Below are 23823 nucleotides of genomic sequence, written 5' to 3' on the forward strand. Positions count from 1 at the left end.
AGTGGAACCCTTGACATATGACAGTATCGTTAGAGGGTAAGTGAAGAGCAAGTTAAAAACTGATGATCGCTAATCTGACTTCTCTGTGTGAGGGTCACTCCCATATTTCTTGTATTCAGGTATATCCATGAGTCAGAAGCATCATGCAGTCAGCAAACCCTCATAACACTTTCCCAAGAGCATAGATACCTGTGAACAATGGGAGGTTTTTCAGGCAAACACTTCCAGCCTGTTACACTTTGTATATTCAGTAGGGGAACTTCCATATTTTAAATCTAATCAGGTTCATTTCTGAAGTCCTTATTCACATTGACATTCACATTACTCAAAAATTGGTCCCCATTAAATCTGATGGGACTAATTCACCTTGTTCCTCACTGTGAATATGGAGTGAAGATGAGGGCTTCTTGCATACATTTTGAAATGTATGAGCTAGCTTCTACTCCCAATAAAGACATGTAACACCAGCTTTAGCTGAATAATATGTGACATCTTCACAGAAAGGGGTGAGTTCCTTTCATTTTTGAGCCCTGAAATGTAATGATGAGTCAAAGGGGCAACATCTAGCCACCAATATCATTGTTAGGCATTTTAGAGACAGAGTCCCATACATTGCTTTGTACTGCTACCCCCACAATTTAATAGCTGGGTTCTTATCCTTTTTTCTTTCTTTATTATAACATCCAAAAAAAGGCTACATGCTTGGCTTTTTGCCAGTCAGTGTGGAAGACCTCATGTCCTCTCTTCAGAGATCTGAATGTGTTATTTGTAGTCAGTCCCTGTGAAGTAAAACATTTTGGTCAGAATTTTCAAAAGTAGATGACAAAATTTAGGCACCCAAATCCACATTCAAGACATTTGGAGGCATAGGTACTCAGTACTTCTGAAAATCAGGCCATGTAATTTATAATCCTAAATATAGATTTATGGGCATAATTTAGGCACTTCCCACATGTGAAACTTTTGTGTACAGTACTATGTTTAAATACAATAGATTTAGGTATCAGATGAAAGTGTTGTCTAAAGGAGAAAGTGTTCCATGGCTTCTATTAATCATTAAAGGCCATTTAGTGTTATAATGTTTCAGTCAGTTTCTCCATATTTCAGCTCTCAAAATAGTGTGATTTCTTTGGATTTCGGAACTAACACAGTCCTCTGAACCAAATAATATGTGAGTTGGCCTTATTCTTTCATGTTCTAAACATCATAGATCTCCAGTTCCACTTGTCTCTTGTATTTGTTTCAAGATACTGAGAAGGAGGCATGGTTTAACTAAAAGTGAGGAGCTAGGCTACACACAAGTAGTTTTTCTCTTATTATTTGAATAAAACTCCCATTGGTGTCTGTGGGCTGATTGTCACATACATAAGAAAAGGAGGATGCTTCACTTTAATAGCTACAAATGCTCTTCATCTAAGTTATGGATCTGTAGAAACTTGAATGTAGAAGTATATATTCTAAAACTAAAATTATCTTTATGCACACAAAGTTTGAGGGTTAAAAGTTTGAGAAGTAAATAATACAACATCTTAAGTCATTAATAATCTTTGCAGAAAAAATACCATGTGTATCATGAATATATACTTTCAATTTGCTATGCATGAATTGGTATTTATTTATGATCTAATTAAACCTCCCTTTCAGTCCTCAGCTGCTCTTTAGACTCCCAGATAAAGACATCTGTAGTATACTAATGACTATAGGTTAAATTTATCCTGCATAAAGGACACACATACACACAGCCTATGTATCGAGTAACTCCCATTTAAATCCAAAAAGCAAGACTTATGTGGTACACAGTCTGATGGAAATGGTAATTTCCTGCAATATCTTGGACAAACCTTAATGAATTAAGTTTAGGTATTTTAGGAGTTCATTGTATTAAGAATGCAAATGTTTTTGAATTATTGTATTGTGCAATTTTATGCAACTTCTTTGAGGAGGAGATATGGCTAATATAAACCCCGGGAGATGTTATATTCTTCAAAGGAGTCTTTGAAACAATGTGCTTAGACAAACAAAGTTGTGTGGGATTCCTAGCAAATATCTGGGAGGCAGGGAATGCAAATTACCCACCCCCAGATCCATCCTTTTGAAGCTGTTCGTTGAAGAGAAATCCCATTGTCTGGCTGATTACCTATTCACAGTCTCTTCAGAGACCCAAACTGGATAAAGGAGTGGCTCTCAGGTTCATGAGTGTGCTTGTTCTCAACCAAGGTAGTTATGAACTTGTAACCACAGCACAACCCCTTGGTGGGTGTTGAAGGACTGTTCACTGACCAGAGCCCTGGTTTGTGTGATCTCTGGTAAGCTTATTAGCATGCATGTGGGTTCTTTTGTTGTTTCTCTGTAATTCTTTTACCTCAAGAATAAATATGCTTGCTTAGAAAGAGCTGTGTGGTAATTTAACTGTAGCAATTACGCTATTTACCATCCCTGAGGTGAAAAGTAAAGCAGGCCTGCTTAGACAGACTGATTTCTTTGAGGAATTCCCAGTGTAGGTGGAGAGAGCTGTACAGCCTGGAAATACCCCATTCAGGAAGGAGAGAGATGTGCATCTCTTCCCAAGAGAAGTGATGACTGGGAAGCTAGAAGCCTAAGAGTGGGTGCCCTGGCTGGATCATGAAGGGGGAATACAGGTGTAGTTACCCTGAACTGAGAGACATAGGCCTTGTGCAGGATGTCTGCATAATGGTGAATTTTACTCTTATATGCTCCTCTGGCTGTTTCTCAATATTTGTAAAAGCTTTTCCTTTGGTTTCTCAAATATATGTTTTGCATCTCAGTAAAAAACAGGAGATTGGTCCCGAAGCATTAACCTACAAAATCATGATATCTCAGGAAAATGTATAAACTAGCCTTGCTGTGTTTGAAATAGATTTATAAAAATCTTTATATGCTATCTCACTATTACTAGAACAAATTGTAATGAAACAAAAAATATATGAAAATAGAAGTACAAAAGCATTTGACAAAATACATTACACTTCATATGACGATAAATTGTTCACGACATAAATGAATTTAGAAAGAGTTTGTCAGGCAGTTATATTAGAAAATGAGTTGTTTCTCAAGGGTACTAAATGCACTAATTGCCTTCTAGAAATTCAGCTCAGGTATTTACATCTACCTTTATATAACATCTTCAGACACACAGGGTTTTATGGGAAAGGATTTTATTAGCAGTGATATAGAGCATTTGTTGGAAAATGTAACAAATGTGTAACAGGTTTTCATGGAATTATTTACTATCAATGTAACATGGAATACCTGTGTAGTGAAAATCATTCTTTAGTATGACTTAACTCTGCTTCCTGCACAGTGTAACTGAACTTTATCACTCTTTCCCTATCTGTGTACCCCTTGTAACCCATAAGCCTATACTACCTTTTTTTTTCCAATGTCTTGAGCCTTTCACTTAACTTTTATATAATTGATAACCACAGTGTTTGTTGGTCTTGAGCCAAAGCTCACTGAAGTCATTAGGAAGACTTCTGTTGTCTTCAGTGGCTTTAGTTCAGACCCATTCCAAGCTTATTCGCAATAAAATACCTATCTTGAAGAATAATCTTGTATTGGGAAGTCCTTCTAAAAACATTAAATCCAAGGAGGTCTGCCATCAGCCATTTGTGCCCCGTCCTAAACAACTAAATGAAGGTTGTAAAGAAGTTTATAGCCCTGGTGACCTAATTCTGAATGTGAATACATTGGAATCAAAGTGTAGGGCATCTTTTATCTCCCTTCACGCTTACCCCCATCAAAAAATATTTTCTTTTTCAGGTAAATCTTTATTGTAGAGAATACTCCAAAGCAGTCAGCTGTCTTGTTCCTTTCTAAAGGAAAGTAGCGCACACTTTACTGGTATTAATCAAAGAACATAAAATCCATATAAAATTGAAACAAAATGAGGAAAATAATATAAAATGGCTTGAAACTAACCAAAGTAGAAATACCTGTTACTGTTGCTAGGTAATAATTTCTAAGCTTTTTTTTTTAAACATTTCTTTAATATAGGTCATAATCCTGTTCCTTTGCAGTCAATATCAGATCTTCCATTGTCTGCAGTTTTCTTATTCACAGTAATCAATAATTGGTTATTGCATGCTATTTAGTATGATGATTTACCCTACAAAATCAATTTTATAATGTAAATTTTATATTCTGAACTCATATTTCTTGATCTACATGTGGGTCTTTTCATTTTCCTTTTAAATGTATACATTTTAGGAAATATCCATAAGCTGCATATTTATGCATTTTCAGACTGTATAAGATGGTACAAGACTGTAAAAGAAATACAGTCAAATGAAATAGGTGATTATATGAGGTGAGTTTTCAGGAGAAAAAACCCCAGTGCTTTCCAGTCGTCCAACAGAATCTCTTACCCAGGAAGGAGTTGGTACATAAAAAGGAATTGGGAAGTTTCTGCCCTTTATTCTATGTGTAGGGAACTTACTCTGTTAATACCTATTATTACTATCAATATGTGTTCCTTTCAGTAACACTCTGTACATTGATGTGACAGTAGCCCTCTAAGTCCACAAATAAATCACATGGATACATGTCAGAGACACTGGAAATTTGTTTTCCAAACTGACAAATGAGAATTTCAAGCAATGTTTGCATTTTTCCCAGCATCGGGACTCTGGTTATAAATAATTCATTATCAGTATAAAAAACCTGATTTGCTTACATTTTGAAAATCAGTACAGAAACATGACAAATACATATTTGCATGTGAATTACTTTTTCCACAAATTATTTAACATAATTTATCATATTTTGGAACCTCCAATCCATTGCATATTGAGCAGAAACAGAATCAAATGACAATGGAATGCTCAAATATATGCACAATGCACTGTGGATTTAAGAAAAATAAGATAAATATGCACATAAACTTGAAAAATCCACTAGTGTCAACATTTGATCTCTTTGTATGGAAAACTACTTCAGAACTAGTTCAGTTAATGTAGGTCTGTTCACACCATGATGTTCCTAGTGGAAGTGACATGTGAACACTTAGGTGCTGATCCTGCAATCCAATCTGCTTAGTCTGTCCTTTACACAAATACAGAGCAGCTTTGCAATAATGGGGCTGTGCACAGGTGCATGGGTCTGCCTTCAAAGGTCAGCTTGCAAAATCAGAGCTTATGGGAAGAATAGATGCATTGGATCTTGCAGAATTCAACAGTCAGACTACTTGGTGCTGATGGCAATATACATGTATTTCGCTCTTAAATGCTTGAGCAACATTTTTCAAAATTAGTCTCTGATTATGAGGTGTTTTAGTTTTGGGGTGCTTTGCTTGAGACTCTTTGTACTTAATTTCCAGAAGTTCTTAAATGCATCCAACTTTAGTTGCAGTTAGTAGGAGCTCTGATCAGCAATATGCTCAGCATTTCTGAAAGTTAGGCACCCAGAATCATAAGCTACTTTTGAAAATATTTGCCTTACCAATTTTTTTTCATGTTGTTCCCATTTTGAAAGTTAGTGTTTTTTTTAAAGGAGGTGGGGATCTATGGATGCAATTGGCACTTAAAAGAAAGTTTATGTATATGGGAGGAAGGGGAAAGTGTCATATGACAGTTACTAGATTGCTTTATTGTTTTCAGAGAAAAGTGATGACTACTAATCTATGTGTGAATGCTATCCTTCAAAATATCTTGCTGCTAAGTATGTCACTAACCATAATATAGGAAAAAAGAAAAAAATCCCAATGCCCTCTTTCGGAATCCTTGCAATAATAATTCACACTGACTAATGCTCTACTAGGTCTTGTACATGTAAATTGGGATCTCATTCTTGCTCTGAGTGGATGGCATCAACTTCTGCTTCAGTGGATTTTCACTAGTGACAAGTTTGAGCAATCTATGATACAGTATTTTCGGCATCAGTCCAACTGAACTTAAGACTACTCAGCCTTGCTCTGCCTTGCACAGAGCAGATCTCATTAGTCTTCATCTCTGTTTGTCTGATTAAGTCTGTTCTGTTCAGAGGTGTTAAAAATGACTGAGACCCCAGAAAATAATCAGGAGGAAGATCTGTAGATACTACTATTGTGGCAAGGAATTACAACAGGAGCTGACAGAGATGGGGTGTGTTTCATTCCAAGCTTCTGAACAGGTGTTCATAGCAGTCACTCTCAGAAGCTACTGCTTATGAAGAGAAGGAACAAGTCCTTTAGGAATAAATAGCACATAATTTTTACACTAGAATTCTGGTTTCCTCTATTTTTTCTCTTAGAGCTCTCTTTTGTAACAGCTTGGTCCCATGTCAATATTATCTCTTCCGCATCTGTAAAATTTAAGAAACCAGCTGCATTAAAAAGAGAGACTCTGACCACCTGCTCTTTCAGGTCTTACAGGCAGTGTGTCTGTAATCTGAGTGGTGTGAGGGTTCAAATGTATCTCAGATTTGGGCAATAATTTGTTTGCTCCCACATCGATGAACAATTTCTCAAGACAATTTGGACTTAAGACTCCCAATACATAGATGAAAGGTCGTATGGAAAACAGCCTCTGACTTGATCTGGTATTCACCAAATTCTTCTCTATCACTGAGATCTCTTTTTTTGTATTCACCCTTTCTGATGACTACCTTGGCTCTTTCAACATAACTCACTTGCCTTCTCCTCTTCATCCTACTATCTGGTCCTTTAGTGACTCCCAATCCATCAACAACCATGACTGTCTCTGCTTTCAATGCCCTCTTCCCTGCCCTCTTTCCTTTCCTCCATTAACTCAGTTATCGATTCTTCACAGTTTGCTGTCCACCATTCCTAATTCATTTCCTTCTCTCTAATCACAAGGTTCCACCAGTTAACTCATATTCCTAGCTCACCTCCACCATCTGCTTCTTTCACTCCTGTGCTCACATTGCTCTGTCTCAGGCAGAAGTCCCACAATCGTGTGGACTTTCTCCACTATGAATACTCTGTCTCTTCCTCAATTTCTTCCATCTCCATAGCTAATCAGCTCAACTTCCGCACGCACATCCTATCCCACAATCCTTAGCCCAGCAACCATTTTGCCACATTTCACTTCCTCTGGAGCTCCCCACTCCTGCACCTTTCTTCTCTGCTCAAGATCCCTCTGACTTCTTCAAAGAAGAAATTGATGAGATATGATAGGACCTTCTCCTTTTTTCCATTTTTTTTTTCCTCTACTCTAACCTGTTTTTTCCCTCATCACTCATAAAGAAGTTTCTTGTCTGCTTTTCTCCTTTAAATCCTCCAGGGGCCCACATCCCATTATGCCTCGCCTCCACTCTCACCTTTCTCTTCAACCTCTTGCCTGTCTTCTGATTCATTTCTTTCCCCAGAATAGAAGCATGTTTTAGTTTACCTGCTCACAAAAATCCCACCCTTGGCCCCATCTGCTTCTCCAACTACCATCCCATCTCCCCTTCATCTCCAAGCTCATTGAACATGCCATCTACAACTGTACTTGGAGTTACCTCCTTCCAATTCCATCTTAGACCCTTACCAATCCCTCTTCTCAGTTAAAAAATAAAAAAGTAGCAGCCTCAGCAATAAAATTCTAACTGCCTATGTGAATTCTGCTTGGTCTGTCCGTAACTATTTATACACTTACAAAAAGGTATAAATATGCCACAGAAGTCCTAGGGTCCCTTTTTTTCTACTCCCCCCTCTTATTACCAGGCCTGGAAATAGTTCCATTTCTAGTCTTGTGACAGACCCTTTGATAAAATGGGTGACAACTAGTAGTTATAACAAAAAAACAAACCTGCCAACAGTAGATTGTTTTTCTGCATATGGATAGCAACTGCTCATAAGTATTTAAAAGCATTTGGCAATGTACAGAGTTATGCACTATAATATAATATAATTTAATGTAAAGTCTATTCATTTTCAAACATAATTTACAGTTGTTTGAAAAATTATGAGCTAGCTCAAAAGATATTCTTTCTAAGGATCTGTCATAATCAAAGATTTTTTATTTTTAGACTATTTTGGCACAAATTCTTAACCATATGAAAAGTCCTTATGACAACTTTTTGATTAATATTTTCTGTTTTTAAAAAACCATTCACATTTATTTGGCTAAAAGTAGTTTGCTTTGTGTAATATTTTCTATTCCTTCCTTGTGGAACTTAAGTGTATAGTTTCAAAACAATATTAAGGCTATAAGCATTTAATTATTTTCTTTCCTTCAGAGCCTCAAACCTGCACTTTGAAAGACTTTCTCTGCGCAAATGGAGATTGTGTTTCTGCGAGATTCTGGTGTGACGGGGATTATGATTGTGCAGATGGCTCAGATGAGGTAGGCTTCTTCACAGGCAAAAAGAAAAAAAAATCCTTTACAAAACTGAGATCAAAATACAGCTTGCTGAAGCAGGATTTGTTTCCCTCCCCGCTCACTGGGAAGCAACAAAAAACTCCATCCTTAACCATCAGATATCACAACCACCAGGTGAATGCACAGAGAGGGGGAGGAAAATAGAACTGTTACTAGTTATATATAAGAGAAATTCTCATTTAGCTTTTTTTTTTTTTTGAGGAAAAGGTTGTGGGTTCTGTTCCCTGTGCTGCAAGTGCAGAATATAGTCACCTGACAATCATGCTGTCTGTGTACATATATTTCTCAGCCTCAGATAATTTCAGTATTTACATGATTTGTTTATAGCACTGGTCCCCAACCTTTTTAGTCTGGCGAGCGCCGGACAACGAGCCACTGAGGACCAGGGCCAGTGAACGAGCATCCGCCGAAATGCTGCCGAGAAGCGGCAACGTTAATAGGCGTCACCACTGAAATACTGCCGAAAATCATCGGCGTTTCGGTAGTGACACCTCTGCATGCTGCTGCTTCTCGGTGGCATTTTGGCAGATGCTTGTCCGCTGGCCAGTACATGGGTGCACATAGATGCCCCGGCGGGCACCGTAGCGCCCGTGGGCACCACGTTGGGGACCACTGGTTTATAGATTTACTAATATTTACATTCTACCTCAAGTCAACTTATGCAACTCCTATTAAAAGCAGTGGCAGTTGCATGGACAAAGGGAATGAAGCCCCTTGATGATGGAGCACAGGCTATAAGCAGATGGTAAAAACAATATTTCAGATATAGAAATATTACTGAGTAAATATTGTAACTATCAAATGAGAGCAATGGGAATTATACATATAACTCTAGAGCTGTAAATGGCTCTAAGAAATCAAATAAATTAAGCTTATAGAATCCTTTAGGATTGCTAATTTAGTTATATATATATATATATATATATATAACTAAATATATATATATATATATATATATATATATATATATATATATATATATAAAAATTAGCAGTCCTAAAGGATTATATATATATATATATATATATATATATATATATATAAAACTAAAGCTATTTATTGATAGCATAACTGAATTCTTCTTCCTACACTGATAAATGCACACAAATCTGCTTGTTGCTCTATGCTGTATCTGATCATGGTTAAATTAACTTTAATTTTTTTTCTGTAATATTGTTGTTTCCCATCATTATATATAGCTCTGCTACATCTCATACATTTCTCTCCGATTTCTTTGAAATTTGCTACCACTGAGGATGTTGTGCCCTGATATTCTTTTTGTTTCAGTCTTCTAGTCTTGCCATCCTATTTTGAGCATCTTTTACTATTGAACATTTTTATGCATCCACTAAGTAGCTTAAACATTTTTAATATATTTTGATACAGGGTAAATGGTTTCACAAGTAAATAATTACATTTGATAACACTTTATTAAGTAAAGACACCCCATAGAGAACAGGCATCAATATATTAATAATAGTTTGGGGGAGGAGTTAATTACATTAATATTTACAAGTTAAAGTCTGCCAAGATTATGATCAGGACAACATAATTATACTACTAACAGTGACTCTCAAATGAAGTGCAAGCTATCCCATTGCAAAAACTGGGGTACCCCTTTTTAAAGAGTGCTTTGCTAATTAAGGGGTCAATTCTACCATCTTTACTCACAATCAGTAGTATCTTATTGTGTAGCAAGGTACTTCTCACTGTTGAGTAAGAGTTGCAGAACTGGGCCCTAGCCATTCTGACTGGCTGAACGTTTGCAAATGTTTTATATAATTCCTTTATATTAATAGATATACTCAATTATATTGTTTTGTTTATAATAGCGATACTGTGAACCTGGCTGCTCAAAAGACCAGTTCCAGTGTTCCAATGGTCAGTGCATATCAGCAAAATGGAAATGTGATGGTCATGAAGACTGCAAATTTGGGGATGATGAGAAAAATTGTGAACCAGGTAGGTGTCTATAACAAATCATTAAATTTTCCAGGAAAAACAATAAAAGTATTAAAAAGATATGAAGAAGAGAAAAGACAAAGGGCTAGTGTACACTTACCAGCCGGGTCGACGCGGTGAGTTCGACTTCTCGGAGTTCGAACTATCGCGTCTAATCTGGACGAGATAGTTCGAACTCCGGAAGCGCCGTGGTCGACTCGGTACTCCACCACTGCAAAAGGCGGTGGCGGAGTCGACCTTGGAGCCGCGGACTTCGATTCCGTGGCGTCTGGACGGGTGAGTAGTTCGAACTAGGGTACTTCGAATTCAGCTACGCTATTCACGTAGCTGAACTTGCGTACCCTAGTTCGACTCCCGCCCTTGGTGTAGACCTGCCCAAAGTGAGTAAACAAATCAAGATGACTGATATCAGAAATAACAGGCACATGGCTCAGTAGAAAATTCATTGGTTTGTTGTATATGTGCTCCTTTTTGCAAAGAATTTCTGCAAAACTGATTTAGTTTCACATTACATTTCCTGATACGAATTAGAGAGCTCCTAGGGTCTGACCATCCATCCCAATGGCTTAGACCAGTGATTCTCAAACTTTTTTACTAGTGAACCCTTTCACATAGCAAGCCTCTGAGTGTGAGACACACACCCCCTTATAAATTAAAAACACATTTTTATATGTTTAACACTATTATAGATGCTGGAGGCAAAGCGGGGTTTGGGATGGAGGCTGACAGCTTGCAACCCCCCATGTAATAGCCTTGTGACCCCCTCAGGGGTCCTGACCCCCAGTTTGAGAACCCCTGGCTTATATCCCTGAATGACATGGTATGCTTGAGGACTGGGTGCAGCAAACCACAGTGCTCGTGAACTAAATTGTTACTGCTGCTTGCGGCTGGGCATCCACAGAGCAAGCAAACAGAAGGCGTAGGAGAAGGGGGGAAATATTGTCCTGTGGTGCATATATGATACTAGGAGAAGAGTTCGAGCATTTTTAGTCTGAGCTCTACTACAAGAGTTCCTGTGTAAAACTAGGCAAGACATTTAGTCTGCCTTTTAATCAGTTTTCCATGCTGTAAAATTGGGATAATAATGGTTAACTGCCTCATATAAGGACTGTGGTGTTTAAAGCATAATAAGGTACTATAAGATCTTCAGATGTTAGGGTTATGCATTATTAATAATATTAGTATTCATTATTAAAATTTAGAAGAGATGTTCTATTTACCTTATATTATTCTGTACAGTTGTAAAAAAATACATGAGCTGTTTTGTTTTTTGTCAAATTACCCTCTACCTCTGATGTTTATATTGGAAACAATATACAAGATGCATGTAATTTTTTGTTAGTTTCATTGTGTATTGTCCTGATCCTGTACTGTAATTTGCTAGTGCTGACCTTTGTGCCCATGCAGAGTCTGACTGAAGTCACTCCTACTCTGCAGAGGCACCAGGGCCCATACCCACAGATCTGGGTATGCATAACTGAGTGCCTTAGAATGTGGAGTCTTTGGGATGAGAACCTTGTCATTTTTACAGTATAAAGTGCCTCTCTCAATTCTGATGCAGTATAAATACAAATTATACTCTACTCTTACTACACATTTTCTTTAGATTATTCAGATCGTTTGTATTAAATGTATGGTGTCCTTCACCTCATATCTTGCTTAGAGTGGAAAATGTTTTTGGTGTCCACCCCACTCAAAATGTGCAAACAAACAAAAAGGCAGGGGAAGGGTTTGGAATCCCTGAATATGATGATTTGTTACCCCAGAAAGTTGGCTTCCAAAGCATCCATCATGACCACACACCTCCCTAAAACCAGTGCTGGGATTGAGAGGCCTGAGATCTGAATTGTGCTTAATTAATTAATTAATAAAATTCCCTTGTTTACAGAGGGCCTGCACAAGACCTGTGGGTCACTTAAATCCCAATTAGCTATCAAAATGTATGAGATCCTTTAGCCGGAAGATGGTATATTAGTGCAAATGTTTTACTTAATTTTATTATTATTGTTGTTGTTTGTTGTTGTTATTATTGCTATTGTATTTCTATGTTACTGTTTCTCTTTGAAAATACACATTTATATTAGAGTGATAGAGGTAGTTATCACTGTGGTCAAGGTTGCCTAAGAGGTTTCCATACTAACATCCTGTTGTCTGTTACTCAGAACTTTCGGAGCATGAAGACAATAAAAAAGTACTTTTGCCATAAAAAAAATACACTTGCAACTTTTTTAACAGTGCCTTTAAGGAGCAGAGCAACTTCTTTTTTGTCAAAACAGGCACCATAATTATAGATTATGGAATTTTCACAAAATATTGTAAATTACAACAAAATATTTGTTTATCTAATATGGTTTACCTAATACTAACATTGAAATATGAAGTTACTTATTTATGAATTGCTAATGCTAAAATTGATGTTTGTAATTAGCATCTCCAACCTGCTCTTCAAGCGAGTATGTGTGTGCCAGTGGAGGATGTATCTCAGCATCTTTGAGGTGTAATGGAGAATTTGACTGTGCTGATGGCTCTGATGAGGTAACTGATGCATTTCTTTTGAGCCCCTTATACCATCGGATGTGAGGTTTACAATCAACAAGTTTAGACACTGAAAATTAATAAAACAAGAATTAATTCCATGAGCCCAGTGTTTTCACCACCAAATGATAAAGCAAAATATGCAAACATATAATATCAGAACATTTATATTCCAGATCTCGACCTGAAATTCAGTAGCAATTTCAATTGTATTGTTAATAGTAAAGAAGCAGCAGCAGCCAGGGCAATTAAATTCTAACAGCCTTGAAGAATTCTGCTTGGTCTGTCTATAACTGTATTGTTATTGTTAATGAATAATGCAGTACACATCTGTATTTAAACAGATGGATTGTGTAACAGAATGTAAAGAAGATCAGTTTCGATGCAAAAATAAGGCCCACTGTATCCCCATCAGATGGCTATGTGATGGAATCCATGACTGTGTGGATGACAGTGATGAAGACAACTGTGAAAGAGGTGAGACGTTGTTCTTGTCCCTAAATGGTAAACTCTCGATTTTTCTCTACTTATTTATATTTAAGCCTATAATAAATTAGCAGCACCCCAGAGCATACTAAAGTGGATTAAATGAAGGCTCTGTGATCCCTTCTTACAAAGACATTACAGCTGTTCCTCAAATGCCTGGCTGCAATGTCACAATCATGCTGCTTAATTCTTTCACTTTGTATAACAGTTTTTTCTTCCATGGGAAAGAAAACAATGTGCCTTCAGCACAAGTATTATCAAAGAAGAAAATTCAGAATGTTAAAAAAGTCGATAGTTTATAGCCAGTTTAGGCAACATTAATATACAGAGCTCTACATTTTTCAAACAAGCTGCAAAGTAAAACAAAACAGAAAAAAATAAAGGCCCCAATCTTTCAACTAATTCCATGTGGGTGGACTCCTGTGCCATTTAGGGGCTCTACAGTAGAGGGCCCACCCACAAAGAACAAGTTGGAGTATTGGGACCTAAGTGTTAAATAGTTAGGTCCAAATCTGAGCCTAAAATCAAGCTTCTAAATACATAATTAGGCACCTAAATAGAAGGTCTGATTTTCACAGATGCTGAGCACTGACAAATCCCATACTAATCTCACTTATTAAGGCAAGGTTGAAATAGTAAAAGCAAATAGAACATCATTAAAAAGCTTCTGCACACAATTTTCCTCCAGAGGGATAGAAATGAAAAGGTAAACCACATAACAGTACTTATGCTCTAATCCTCCACGTAATGACTGCCTCAAGTACCATACACCACAAACTACAATCTTAACTCTGTCACTATAGGGATGCCAGCCTCCAACACGTGACTTTTTTCAGTAAGTGTAATGTATAGAGTCTTGTGTGTCACAGGAGAGTAAAGCAAAGCATAATCAAGTCTTAACAAGAAAAATGCATGATTCAGCATCTTGGCAACTACTTGTTCCCAATCCTAAAAGCGATAGTGAAATTAATTGTTCCCAGATGAATGGTGTTGCATTTAGTTGTATAAAAATGCATGTTGTTCAAGTGAGCCAAGCTTACCATTTGATCCAGACATCTATGCAGAATTGACTTTTCCTTATCATTATTTACCACCATGAATGATGAGCCAACGTGATGAATGTTAATCACCTAACTGGCAGGGATAATATGAGTGCCACAATAGAAATGTCATTGGGAATTTCTTTCTTAAGTTTCATAAGAATGAAAGATAAGCCTAAGAGAGTTAAAGGACGCCTCAGAAGCTTAGAATGTGTGGGCTTTGGTGTCTGGTAGCTGTCCCCATTGTAAAGTGTGTGTCTGTGGGTGGAAATAAATAAAGTACCCCAAACATATATACAGATCATCACCATACTCGATCCTCCACCAGCTGGGGTGAAAAGATTAGATTTTCAAGGTATCATTAAGGTCAGCAAATGGCAGGGGGAAGTGATTTCCAAGATTAAAGGCTCCTCACGTAAACAGCTTTGCCAACAGCATCCTTTCTTTTAGAATGAGGAGTTTAATCAAGACCATTGTTCTTAATTAAGCTATTTGATTTGATACAAACATTCTACATTGATCATACTAAAAAAGAGTAATTTACAATACTTCTAACAAACTCTATTAGTTTCAAAGACCTTGTGCAATACAAAATAATACAAATAACCAACAACATAATCAAACAAGTCAGCAACTGTTATCTTTACTCAGAACAAAATATTGGACTTAGAAGAAGAAAATGAAAGAAGTCAAATCATTAGAATAAGTAGCTTTAAAACTAGGAAAAGGGGATGTTTTGTGAGGGTATTTAAAATTACAAAGGGAAACAGAAATATTAAGTAAGGAGGGTATCACATTTGCAAGTGATGAAGCATGAATCATTATAAGAAACTGATCAATAAAGTTTAAAAGTGTAAAGAAATAGTTTTTGTCTTTGTTAAAGCTACCTTTTTATGTGCTTTAGTTATACCGCTTTAACAATGTGATGCAGTGTAAACAGGTAGCAATACTTTGTCTTTTTATGTAAAGCACAAAACAGAACAAATCCCACTTCATCAAATGTTTAGTCCAAACTGACTGATGCTTGTTTACACCAATATAAGTTACACTTTTCACATTTGAAAACAATTTGCATCCTAGAAGGTCAAAGTTTAAACAAGTCCAGAGTGCAAATGAAAATATAAAGTGACTCTAACAGTTCTTTGAGAACCCTCCTAAAGAGTCAAGCAGATGTCAGTAACTGCTATATTATGTAAGGAGAAAAAAACTGATGACTTGTGTAGTGGTCAAGGGGGGAAACCCCTGTATGCAACTCATAAAAAAGGTGATTTGTAAAGAGAAATTTTCAAACATTTTAGCATATTTTAAAAGAATGGGGAGTTATTGTCAATTAAATAGATATTCAAACAGATAAATAGTGTTGATCCTTAAATTGAAATAGCAACTAAGCCTGTCATTTCACTAGCTATTGCTACCACAAATGAATACAAGAAGTCAGAAGCTGTTCTTAATACTACAACATCTGTTTCTATTGTGAAAACTTAAAGTGGATGGATTATTAAAAACCTTGAACAAAACAGAAATGACTATATTACTTAGGTTAGAGAACTGAAAACCTAGTAAACATGGAAAATTATTCTTTTGTTTGTATTCTGTATGCATGGCAATCTACCTAATGTTCTTAATCGTTTAAAAAAAAAACAACCCAAACACCTGTTCTTGTTTACTAAATTTCTTGTTAATTTGATAAAGAAAATCAATTCTGTATTGTGATATAATTGATATATGAACAAAATAATGAACAACATATTTAATAATCTAAATGCTGATTGAAGTGTTTTTAGTAGAATACAAGTTACACCACTTCAAGAAAGAGTCCGGCATATTGGAAAAGGAGGAAATACCATAAATACTTAGACTTTTAGAATTAAGCTTATATAATATATAAAGTAACTTCTGTCCCGTGTCTCTTAATGGTCCTTTTTTAGCTGAATTAACAAGCAAACCCAACCCGTCCACTCTGTTACTGAAAAGACACAAAAGGTGTTTGTTGGGCTGTTATGCTCTATTGCTCTATCACTTCTGGAATATATGGTCTGTGGCAGAGTGGATTTAGGAGGAGGAATGGAGAGCCAAAGTTGGAACCTCACAATCCATTTAGGACAAACCTGGAATCTTTCTTTTTGTTTCTCCACTTGCACCTTGCAGCATTGTGTCCTGATGTACTCAAGTCCTTTGCCCTCAGAACTCTTCTGCAATAAAGAAAAGCTGCATAGAAGATTAAAATAAGCTCCTTCACTGGGGGTTTTCAAAAAGAAGCTGGATAGCCATCTGTCTTTGATGGTTTAGACACAACAAATCTTGTTTCTTGGCAGAGGCTTAGACTATCTGACCCTTTCTGTCCCTCCTAACTTTATGGTTCTATGATTCTAAGATATTTCAACTATTATAGAGGCTGAATAACTTCAAGGGGAACACGCTACATGGGGTGGTTGTCTCCTGACTCCTGTACCTCCTTTCCTGCCTTAGCCCCTCAAAGTCACACTGAACTTGGCTCCATTACAGGAGCCACAAAGCAAAGAAAGAGCAATGAGTGGCTATGCTATGTTGGGGAAAATGTATTGAATGGCCATCTCCCCTTTCTGCAAGCCTCTCCCAAGCCTTCCCCATGGGATTTGGCCCTTTAAATAATGCTCCATGTTTCATTATCTTACAGCAGAATATGGACAAATGAAAATAGGGTGTATTTGTTTTATTTATACCATGAGTTCACAATTTATTTATTTCTTCAAGGGGGAAATATATGTAAAGCCGATGAGTTTCTGTGCAACAATTCACTTTGTAAACTCCATTTTTGGGTGTGTGATGGAGAAGATGACTGTGGAGACAACTCAGATGAAGTCCCTGAAATGTGTGGTATGCCTTTTGTTATTTTAATGCTTTGTATTCCGTGGCACTGAAGTGAATTAGTGAAGTAGAAATATGTACAGTTTACAACCCTCAATTTAGGAATATATAGAACTCACTTCACTATGTCTTTTCTGTCCAAGATTCTAAATAAGTTATGCTTTTCCTCTTTTGACTTTTAAAGGTTTGTATTAAATATGGATATAAAAACAGTAGGGTTAGATAAAAAAAAAACATATTAAATTATATTATTTTACAGTCCAGTGGAGATTTTAAAATCAGAAATGGCAATAAGCAAATACCTATTTTTTTTCTTTCAAATGGGGTTTACAATTACTCTGGTACATCTCTGAGTCAGTATTGGAGAAGTCACTTCCATTTACCAAGAATAAATGAACTCATAACACTCCCAGGACCATTGCTGTGCCTTGGACCCCAGCCAAAGCAGGAGTCAGAGGAGGAGGGGCATTGTGGAAGTGCAGCCATTTGTTCCAGGGCAGAGGGATGGTCCTTGAGCTGCAGGAGGGTGTGGGAGGTGGTTAGGTTGGAGTTGGGGAAGATCTATGGCTAGGGTTGGGTCTGTGGTAGACGGGAGGCCCTTAACCTCACTGAGACTGCCCCCCTGGATTCACTCCCTTCCTCTGCTTCTTGAAGCAGTTAGGAGGCTGGGGTGGTGGGGAGCTGGGAAAGGCAGTGTCAACGAGGAAAACCAGGATCAGAGGACAGTCAGCTGCATATCTCCCAGGGGTAGCTTCCCACTAGAACCAGCTCTGGACCCTACTTCACTTTGCTTCCCACTATCTTCCTCCTACATAAATACCTCTAAGCCTCACCCATCTTTTCCTAGAGGATTTGGAGTTTAATGGACATGCAAGCACCAATCTTTCACTACAACTTGTTCAATTTTAGAGTAGAGCCCTAAACAATCTGAGTGTTTACTGGAGCTTTCATAAGTGAAACTAGCTTTGTCATGAGCCCTTAGTGCCATCAACTAGATACCTGCAACTGAACCAGCTCCTCTAAGCAACCTGTGTGGCTTCCACTGAGGGACGGATCAGCAGGACAGCCTGCTCAGCTTCTGGTCTATGAGCGAGTACAGGAAGGGAGGTCCCAACTGACTCTCAAGATTCAGCAGTGGTCATCACTGTTAGCAGAGAAAAAATAAAACATTGATCCCAGTGAGTGGAGGGATAGAAATAACAGAAAGATGACAAAAAGCAAAGACACTATGACATGAAAAATGACACAAGCATGGAAAATTGAGAATGGGGCAAATATGAACAACATAAACCAATTAAAGAGAGAGATTGCTTCTGAAAGTGAGAGCATAATAAACCACTAGAAAACAATACATCAAAATGATGAGGGCAGGAAAGAGGAAACAATATAGAGATGGTGAGATTATGTGATAAATACATGGAAAAAAGGAATCAAGAGACCCTGGGTTATGGTCCAAGCTGTGCGAGTGCTTCATGACCTTGGACAAGTCACTCCAACTCTATGCTTTAGCTTTCCTACCTATAAAATGGGAACAATTATACTTACTCCCCTTTGTAAAGTCATTTGAGATCTATGGTTAAAAGAATTGTGAATATATGTATTATTAACTAATTTATTTAAGATTGTTAATGTTTATATTTTTCTAGCAGATGTCTTTTATCTCTTGTAAGTTTAAGTGTAGGGAAAGAGGTAGAAACTCGAATTGGCCAATGTTTTTCCACTATGAACATTTTCCAGCTCTCTATTGACAACTTATGTAATTGTTAGCATAAGCAACTGGGCTCTTCTTCAACACTATATAAGGTTTTGAGCAACTCCAAAATATCCTGCCTCCTTTTTTTTTTTAAAAAGTCAACTAAATTATTTTACAACCTTAAAAATTATCTCATTTGCCCTCCCCAAAATTCTAATTTCAGCCTTGTAAAATAATAAAATGTTCATAAAGTAACAACTGCTTAAATGCCAGCTCATCACACCAGGAGGGCATAAAATCATGCAATACTTACACATCCAGTGCTTATTTACCACACTGGAAGGAGGCACCAACACAAAGACAGTAAGCTTTTTGAGCAACTGAGGGATGCTTGTGCACAAGTACAAAAGATTGTTATTATTCTATGTTAATGGCTGCTATCTGATGTTTTCTTTATACAGTCAAATTTCCATGCCCACCTACAAGACCCTACCGATGTAGAAACAACAGGGTTTGTCTGCGACCTGAACAGATTTGCAACGAGATTGATGACTGTGGTGATAACTCAGATGAAGATCACTGTGGTAGGTGAATTTACCTTTTAAGGCATTTGATTAAAAAAGCAGATAAAGGCAAATTTTATTACAAAGATTAAATTGTACTTATGAAAAGCTTAACTGAAAGCTTTTGGGTCATAATTTAACTCTCAAGACAATTAGGCTTGACATCTTTGCAACTCTTTAATGCTTCATGGTCATTTCCATTTTTATGTGCAAGTACTCTAAACAATATGAATTGCTAATCTTCTTGTGATTTTTCATTTGTGATTATTTAGATAAGATCCCGTATAAAGCAAAACCTTGTAAAAAGGATGAGTTTACTTGTAGTGATAAGAAATGTATACCCATGGAGCTGCAGTGTGATCGGTTTGATGACTGTGGAGATGGTTCAGATGAGCAAGGATGCAAAATAAGTGAGTTTGGTTGATAAGCTATCAATTTTTCATGCTTGTAGCACAAAAGAAGTAATACAATGAAACTGTATTCTTTCATGCAGAACCTACCCAACAAAATAGAGTTTTTATTAACATGAAAAAGCTAACCTAAGTAGTATCCAAACTAATATAGCTGACACTAACTGTTCAAAGTAGAATATGAAGAACATTATCAACTTTTCAAGATAATAGTTATTTGCTACAGAGAAGAAATCTCTGACCCTCCAAGGAGTGACTCAATCTATTTTGAGCTGGTTTAGCTGTTTAAATTGATTATATTTCATTTCACACTTATTCTTCTCTATCAAGATAAATAAAAAGGTTTTATGATATGAAATTCTTGATCTGAAACAAAATCACTGAAACTAAGCTGACTAAAAAAAATCATCCAAACATTGGTAGTACAGATTTTCAGGACTTTCTAGAGTCAGATATATTTTATTTAAATAAATTAAATAGGCTAATAACTTTCATACACCTACATTTTATTAACATACTTTTATTGTGCAGAAAATACATTAAATTATAGTACCTTGTGGCATTGGGGTTGTTTTCTTAGGATGGTTGCAGTATATGCTAAGAAAGCCAGCTGTTTCCTAAATTCATGCAGCTATAATTAACTCAATATGAGCTAGAATAATTCTAGAATGTATGAGAGTGGCTTTCACAGCCAATCTCTTCATTTTTCCATTTATGTCCTTGCAACTTGTGGGATGGACAAATTTGATCAAAGGTTTAGTCGGATAAGCCTGATAATACATTTATTCAGGCTTTTTCAAACTTCTTTGATATGACAAGCAAACTGAGAGTCTTATATGAACAGGCATTTCTATGAGATTCTGGTTCTCTGTCAAGAGTATGATTTTTAGAGTAATCTTATGTCGGGATCCTTATCCCTTTCTCCACCCTCAAGTTAGTTCTCCTGTGAAGTCTGAGGAGTATGAACTTGGACCTTCTCAGATTGTATAAATCTTTCTTTGAGGCTCTGCAGTTCTCTCTCTCAACATAAAAAGAACGAGGAGTACTTGTGGCACCTTAGAGACTAACAAATTTATTTGAGCATAGGCTTTTGTGGGCTAAAATCCACTTCATTGGATGCATGCAGTAGAAAATACAGTAGGAAGATGTATATAAACAGAGGACATGAAAAAATGGGTGTTGCCATACTAACTATAATAAGAGTAATCAGATAAGGTGGGCTATTATCAGCAGGAGAAAAAAAAAACCTTTTTAGTGATAATCAGGATGGCCCATTTCCAACAATTGACAAGAAGGTGTGAGTAACAGTAGGGGAGAAAATTAGCATGGGGAAATAGGTTTGACTTTGTGTAATGACCCATCCACTCCCAGTCTTTATTCAAGCCTAATTTAATGGTGTCAAGTTTGCAAATTAATTCAAATTCTGCAGTTTCTCATTCGAGTCTGTCACCATGCAAGGCACTTCATTTATCTGTATGAAGTGGAAATCCATCAACTTCATGAAAAAACTTGATACCTGTCACCATGCAAGTCTCTGAAAATAGTTTCCTGGGTAATGGTCACCTCAGTCAAGAGAATGGGAGAGCTTTCCACTGTCCTCCATGTTCAGTCTTGTGTAGTAATAAGTTGGTCCTTCACACTTACCCTTATTTTTTCCAAAAATTCTGTCCCCCTTTTACTTATTCAGGACTCTTCCCTTTCAAGTTTATCACAACTTGGAACTAAAGGAAAGGAAAGGAAAAAACCTTTTCTGAGATTTGAGAAAGAAGCTGAATCTATTTTCCTTCTCTTCAAGAGTACAGTGAAATCCAGATATATCATAGCCAAATAGATAAAGTTCATTATCCAGGAGTTTTACAAAGCTACAGAGTTTCCTGTCCACTGAAACTTAGTGCCCACTCGACTATAACCATGTCCATCTCCTTAGCCAGAGAGGGGGTGTACCAATGGACAAGCTTTGCAAAGATTCATCATGGAAATACCAAGAGATACTTAATTAATGTGCTAGTGGATGCTGCAATAATTCTTCTTGAGCTTGTTCTTATGCTGTGTAGCCTCCATAATAATAAAAAAAATGATACACATAAAGATGTGTACCACTATTTTATGGTTTTGGTATCATTTTAGCCATAGTGAAATAAAAGTATTTGTTATACAGTAATCTTAAAATTCATTCGTCCTGCAGAATATGAGTGTGTGTTTGTTTTTTAACCGGAACTTAGTGTTAGAGTTCCCCACAGAATGGAAGAAAGTTTAAGGTTCTTACATGTTAGTTATATGGATGGATTGTATCATACATAGTTGAACAAATGCATATAATCAGTAAAATACCCACTGCTAAAATACAACTGGATATTTACTAAAGGTGAGTGACAAAAAATGAATAATTTATCTGACATACTAAGCTTCTTCTTTTGCATGTGGAATATCCACAGCCAGCTTGCAATTTCCTATATTTGTTTGTTATTCAGAGATGTTTGAGAGGATTTTTGTATGTGTGATTGTGGTTTTTAAAAATGTTTTGGCGTGATCACAAATGTAGTTATCTGCAAATATGCCATAATCTATCAGTGTTGATTAGTTGGGTAGGGTAGATAAGAAACATGGTATTGTTTCTGTTCCCTAACTGGATGAGAGTTCAGGCACTTCATTTGTGGACAGCCATATGTGAGAATTTAACAGTCCATTTCCACAAACACCTTGTTGAAATATTTTTGCCAATAATAATCAGTTGCATAAATGTTTGTTGAAATTAAACACAGAAGTATTGTGAGCATGACTGAAGTGAATTTAAAATTTCAGAAATCTTTTGTTCTATTCAAGCAGCTTTAGTAGTTATAGTCAAATGTGTTTAATTAAATAGAATGCATCACAAAAAAGTACAAGAGAAATTCTAACAATTAATTATTTTACCATTTATAGATATTCCATGTTACCAGTTTAAGTCTGTTCCCATAGGTCCCACTGAATATACCTGTGAAGCTGATGTGAATCCTTGTGGAGATGATGCATACTGTAATCAAACAAAATCATTTGTTTTCTGTCGGTGTAAGCCTGGATTTCAGAGAAACAGGAGGAATAGGCAGTGTGAAGGTACAGTATATTTCCTTTGCAGCTTTTTTTAAAGCTTTGTATTGTAATTCTTCTACATCCTTTGACTAAGTAAATTAAATGATTGCTTTTAGACTCATAGAGTTTAAGGCCAGAAGGCACCACCAGATCATTTAGAATGACTTTCTGAATATCACCGGGCACCAACACCATGCAGCACCCACACACTAAAACCAACCACTGAAATTAGAACAAAGTCTTACAGCCCAACAAAACTATTATGTGCCAGAGACAAAGAATAGAAGGGACTGAGATGTACCAGTGCCCACGGCCACACCAATGGCAGAGAAATGATTGTGAGGTATACCCAGGTAATCCTGTCAAATGGCCTGCACCAACATGCTGCAGAAGAAGGTGAAAAACCTTGAGGAAAATTCCTTCCTGACCCTACAGGTGTTGAACAGTTAGATCCTGAGCATGTAAGCAAGAACTTGCCAGCCACATATCTAGAGAGAATGCTCAATGCCACCTCAGAGCCCTGGCCTACACCATCCTATGTCCCATCTCCAGCTGTGTCCCTCACTGATGCTTCAGAGAAAAGAGATAAAAATAAACAAAATTCCTGAGCCCTGCAAGTGGCTGACTGAAACCCTGAAGCATAAGAAACAAACTGGAAGTGAGCCCAGGGCTGCTGAGCCCTGCCCCCTGCCATCACAAACAATCATATCATAGAATTGCACTAATACATTTGTACAGCTAATAAAAATCATGTGTACTTATGGGATGTCATTTTATATCTAAGAGTAATTGGACTGTGAAACTAACCACACATGATATACTTATAATTTGGAATACTACTGCTAGAAATTTGGTTGGTTTTATTCTGGCTCTAGTTTAGCAATGCAAACTAAAGAA

The 23823-nt window shown here is 36.8% G+C and overlaps 1 protein-coding gene across 1 annotated transcript in view; it reads left to right on the plus strand.

Moving 5' to 3' along the window:
* Window positions 1-23823, plus strand: part of LRP1B (LDL receptor related protein 1B) — a 1239928-nt gene that overhangs the window by 1107276 nt on the left and 108829 nt on the right. Inside the window, exons 68-75 of the mRNA XM_039494476.1 lie at window positions 8179-8285; window positions 10154-10283; window positions 12712-12818; window positions 13163-13295; window positions 17078-17200; window positions 19346-19468; window positions 19720-19857; window positions 22780-22950. Coding sequence (XP_039350410.1) covers window positions 8179-8285; window positions 10154-10283; window positions 12712-12818; window positions 13163-13295; window positions 17078-17200; window positions 19346-19468; window positions 19720-19857; window positions 22780-22950 — 1032 coding nt within the window. The remainder of the gene's footprint in view (window positions 1-8178; window positions 8286-10153; window positions 10284-12711; window positions 12819-13162; window positions 13296-17077; window positions 17201-19345; window positions 19469-19719; window positions 19858-22779; window positions 22951-23823) is intronic.

Source organism: Mauremys reevesii, linkage group 11 (assembly GCF_016161935.1).
Source record: "Mauremys reevesii isolate NIE-2019 linkage group 11, ASM1616193v1, whole genome shotgun sequence".
In the NCBI taxonomy this organism is placed as follows: domain Eukaryota; kingdom Metazoa; phylum Chordata; order Testudines; family Geoemydidae; genus Mauremys; species Mauremys reevesii.